Here is a 5,402-nt window from a genome sequence, read left to right on the forward strand (position 1 = left end):
AGAAATCAAACTTTGAGTGATCTGATGTGTCCTGCTGTGGGCGTCTGATCTGTACGTGTGTGTCTGCATGTGTTTGGAGAGTAGCAGGGCAGGAGTTCAGAGAGTGGGATGAGCGCCAGAGGTGCTGAACCCAGGCAAAGTGTATGTGCATGTCTATATGTGTGTCACTGTATGTGTAAGTATGTGACTGCCAGGGTTAGCCAACCCTGAGAGATTGTGCACCGAGGTGCCTCTAATATGAATACAAGAGATACTGAACCGTCACTGATACCCTGGCCCAGGCTCAACACACACACACACACGTCGTGTTTTCATTGCTTGTGGGGACTTTACATTGACTTACATTGATTTCCTGTAGACCTATCCCAACCTTAACCATAACCACTGCTTGCCTAACCCTGACCCTAACCTCACCCAAACCTTTAAACCATGTTGCCACCCTAAAATTCAGTGAGTCCCCACAATGTGAGTGTGTTAACAGGTTACATTCCCCATAATGTAAGTAATACAAAGGTACTCACACAAACATACAATACACTTTCATATAAACACACACACTCAAAGCATTCACCCCTTAATATACATATGGCCACACATCCTTGATTCAATACACAAACATTCTAATATATCTGTTCAGTATCACACACACTTTTTTTCTTACACAAATATGTCAAATGGCTTGATATACAGGGCCCAACACACACATGGTCTACTACATCCCCTCGTTCCGTACCTCGCTCCAGTGACAATACAGGACATTAGGCAAGCAGAGAGGAGCACTTCAGTTTCTAGTCATCTAAACAACTGGAGAAGAGGAGGAGGAGAGAGGAGAGGAGGCGAGCATCAAGAATGCTTTGTCTGAGCTGACTTTCCAAAAAAACAGCCGGCACGCTCTACTTCTTCTGCTCTGGTAGAAATATTAATGTGCTTAGGGTGTTGAGGCCAAGAGGAATTGGGCCAGTAAATACTGTTTGAATAAAATATTCCGTTTTATGTGTGGGATTTTGTCAACACGTAAGCACCTTCCTTTTCTGTCCCTGGTAGTGGGCTTGCTGGGGGACAGACAGAGGAAAACAAGGAAATTTATGGCTGAGGAAGACAAAAGGACAGATAGATTTACCAAGGAAGGCAGAAGGAGAGACGGTCCCGTTACTACGAGACACCATGACGCTGATGCCAGTCTCCACAAAGGGCACGGAGAAGTCAATGGCCTCTGACCTCTCCTCATTGATGGTCAGTGAACCAACTGCCATTGCTGCCTTCTTATATACCACCTGGAAGACAGAGAGAACAAAACTTACATTGAGTACATGATTCCCTACCTACACTGGCAGAAATAGTGAGCTCTGTAAATCTTTGGACAACATCATACAATTCCTCTTTGATATATTCCTCTTTTTTTTATTTTGGATGTGAAATATCACAGTGACTGAGGGCATAAGTGCAGAATGTCAGCTCTAGCTCGAGGGCATTTTCAGCCATATCAGAAGAAAAGTACAAATACAGCTGTCTTTTTCATGATGCCACCATTTCTGGGTGTCTGAATATATTTTGGCAGATGTAGATTTTGCTTATAAAACTGTTGCTTGGAGTAGGAAGAAAAATGTTTTTCTTTTTCACATTTAGTAGTCTCAAGTCTTCCAGCAGTCTCCTCCCATAAATATTACCACAATCTATGGATCACATGGTCATGTTCCATCACTCGATGTTTAACATTTCAGTTCCAACCTTTAAGGGTTTTATTATGACAGCACTTACCTTTTAATGTAATCTATGATTGAATAATGTAAATCATTTTCAGAAAGATAAATGGTAATGATCCAGTGAGCCTCAACATATCCTGTTTCTGCTGAAGAGCTTCTTAATTAGAACATTAAAGCCCTGATAAGAAATACTATTGACCAGATAAATCACATGTGCATAATTAAAGACTATAATTTAATGATGACAAACTATCTTCTGTGCTGCCTCACAAGTGATCATTTCTTGAAAATAGAAGCCTTGTCTACTCCCAGAAACAAATGTCAATGCTCTAATTATTTTACAACATCAGAGAACATTCTATCTTGTACTCTGTCATCTAGTTTGACAATGTGATTTTAAAGATCTGTCAATCAATAAAATGGATTTTTAAGGATTAGTGATGGGGGGGACACCTTTGCTTACAGTTGGATCCCAGCTTTAAAGGATAAGTCTGGTGATTATCCATAATTTGTTAAAGTCAACAAATACCACGAAAAGGTCAAAACCAGTAACGAACTGATCCCATTACTGAGCACTGTCTGTGAATCCAAAGTCTACTATAGTTAACTCCTCTGTGAAACAGACCTCCATTGTTTGAAAACTATAAAAACATCAGTGAGCCACACTGCTGCATGAGGACTCTTGGAGGACAACTAGGACATGCAGAGAGTTAGTTACATAATTGACAAAGGCAGCTGAGGTGGTGGCTAGCCACTTTCTGGTACCCAAGCTCAGCTACAGTAGTTGAGGTCCTAAAAATGTAAATTAACAATCAAAACGTATTTCTTTAAATGATACCACTGACAGTCAAAGGACAGACTGATAAGTATAGGCTGGTAGACAGACAGACAGTACCTCTCCAACCATGCCATTCCACACGTTGTTGATCTTCTTTCCGTGTTTTCCATTTGTGACCAGGTAGAGGTCATAACTGAACTTGACAATCCTTGCTATCTTCTTCAGAATGTCAATGCAGAAACCCTTGCAGCACTGCTTAATGTAGGCACCTCCTAATGTGCTGTTACTGGAACATACAAACACAGACATACACATATGGACAAACAATTTGGCCAAATTTTAATATCAGAAGACATTTCAGTGTTATACAGGCAAGTGTGTGGAGTGTAACGGTAGTCTTGCTACCTGCTCGCTCCACATCTGGTGGGTCCATCAAGCTGTAAATCTAGAATTATGACAATGCAGGCTAACCATTAATAGTGCTGAAGGGCAGAGAGTGTCTGTTTCTCATAGTGCCAGCTAACCAAACCAGATACAAACACAGGGGTACTGAGCAGATGCTGCTGGGCTTTAAATAGAGCTGGGCTCTGCAGAACAACCACCCTACATGATTAAAGTATCAGCTGTCCTTCCCCACATCTCTCTCCTCATTTCTCCACACTGTCCTCCTGGCTATAAAGAGACACTACTCCAAAGCTCAGCTACACACACACCACTGTATACCTGCAAACACCACAGCCACACAGTCAGAATGCACAGAATGAAAACAGATGTTTAAGTGAACATTTCTGACAGCCGTCAGAGAAGTGCACTAAACTGAGTTGTTGGATCAAATGATTCTCATTATCTATTAAATTGTAACAGTATTTTCAAAAGCATTTCTATAAAACATTTATTCCATTCCCATGTCGGGCATCTTTGATGTACATGGATTGGAACAGTAACTCTGTGACCTTTTCACTTGCCATTTTAGTAACGCCCAATTCAAGAGAAAGATTCACAAAGAACTGAAGGATTCCAAGAGAGCGACTGTCTAAGAACTGAAACATCAAAGTATTAAAAGATCTTGTAGCAGTAGTCAACTGCATCTGTGGCATAGCTTAACACACATGTGTGAATGAGTGTGACTGAGAGAGGCCATTGTGTATACACTATAGGTGTGTGTGAGTCTGCACAGTACGTGTTCTAATGCACACATACTGTATACTGTACATTAGCTCTTCCCAGCTGAGCCACCTCTGTATCCTTATATCACTACACACAGAAGCACACACGCACATACTGTACACACACAGTGATAACTACAGACCCCCCAAGGTAAACATACAGTACATACACAACAAAGTAGTGACTTGAATGTAGTAAATGTAGCACGCATGGATAGCTGGACAGTATCAGTATGGAAGCATGGATGGTTGGCGCAAATGTAATGTAAACGAAGGCCTAGCACAGACTAGTCATCTTGGCCTGGGACCACTCAGACTGTTACAGTGGCTGGGAACAGAGAAAGGTTAAGAAAGGATCAGGTCACAAATTAAACTTTCAGTGTGCAGTGATGCAGTCGTCTAATTATCCATGCCTAAAGTGTTGCGTTATCATGATTCCACAGATCAGAAACTTGACAGTGCTACTTTCAGTCTTCTTCTCTTTGAGTCTCCTGTCTGTCTTCTCAAGTCCATCTGACACAGATATAGTGGATTCTGTTCATTACATCTGAGTTTTTTGCACTTTCCTTGAGGCTACCAATGACTGGCCTGTCATATTCAGTTAAACTCCATCATAGCCTGATGACTATCCTGAACAATTTTAAGCCTTTTCTTTTGCCTGGTTGAAATGTTGACATTTATTAAATGTATGAAATTATTGCTGTCAGTCTTGAGTAGAATATTTGAGAAAAGATGGCTTTTCATTGGACATTTAGACTGTGTTGTGGCTAGTGATCAACTAGACGCACACTACAGATACAATACTTGCCAGTCACAAACACACCTGCAGCTGTTCATCAGTTTTTATGTATTCTGAAGTGGCTTTACACAGATGAGCTCAGGCATGAGCTAAATTGTAGAAATTAGCAGAGAGAGAAAGAAAAAATCCACCTTGTCCTGTCATGCAGAGTCTCTTAGTGAGCTGTCCATATTCACAGATAATTGGAGCAAACCCCAAGATGTCAAAGAATTCAAGAGAAGTTTCTTTAAAACTTTTTACTTTCACTGACTTTTTGAGAATTATTTCTGCATTGTTTACACACATAAGAAGGCCTGTAAGAGATTTCTATAACTACAGTAATGCCTTTTAAGTTTTTCAAAGAGAAAATCCCATTGTATTACATCACGTGTTCATGTTGAAAAAGGCTCTAAAGCCTTCTGCTGGGCTGATTCTCAAAGACGTAAGGCAGAAACGATCTGCAGTCTTAGGAAAATATATAAATGATGTGACATGATCACAATATAAAACTGAAGGTATTAAACTGAATGCCTAAATGAATCTATAAACATGCTTCATTTGCAGTATAATGAATCAATTCTACATTTCATACTTTTATTTTTAAACTAATTTAAATCAGTTTGAAATAATAAGATTTGTAACAAAGGATGATTTGAGGCTTTCATCTCACTGTTGTTGCAGGGAAGAAAGTGACAGAGTGAGGTGAGTGTGAGGTAGTGAGTTGAGAAGTGAATAAATCTGTACATATACATAAAAAAAAATCACATTTAATGAGAGCGCTCAACAGTCGATATGAAACATTTTCATTCCATTAGTTGATGGTGTAATCGAGACTGAGTGCACTGATAAGAGATAAAATATTCCTGGGATCCAAAAGCAATCATGTCAGATAGACGCATGCTAAAAGTAAGAAGAAACAAATCAAAGTAAACAAGTATGAGAGATGTTTTTAAAATAGCAGGTGCAGAGTGAGCAAA

At 39.9% G+C, this 5,402-nt stretch overlaps 1 protein-coding gene across 2 annotated transcripts in view; it reads right to left on the bottom strand.

The window, feature by feature from the left end:
• grin2ab (glutamate receptor, ionotropic, N-methyl D-aspartate 2A, b) overlaps positions 1–5,402 on the bottom strand; it is a 112,169-nt gene that overhangs the window by 17,275 nt on the left and 89,492 nt on the right. For both annotated transcript variants that reach the window (XM_020622761.1, XM_020622762.1), the window contains 2 exons: positions 2,599–2,767; positions 1,121–1,274 (listed from right to left, as the gene is read on the bottom strand). In XM_020622761.1, the coding sequence (XP_020478417.1) occupies positions 1,121–1,274; positions 2,599–2,767 (323 nt within the window). The remainder of the gene's footprint in view (positions 1–1,120; positions 1,275–2,598; positions 2,768–5,402) is intronic.

The sequence above is a fragment of the Monopterus albus genome, unplaced genomic scaffold, assembly GCF_001952655.1.
Source record: "Monopterus albus unplaced genomic scaffold, M_albus_1.0 scaffold288.1, whole genome shotgun sequence".
In the NCBI taxonomy this organism is placed as follows: domain Eukaryota; kingdom Metazoa; phylum Chordata; class Actinopteri; order Synbranchiformes; family Synbranchidae; genus Monopterus; species Monopterus albus.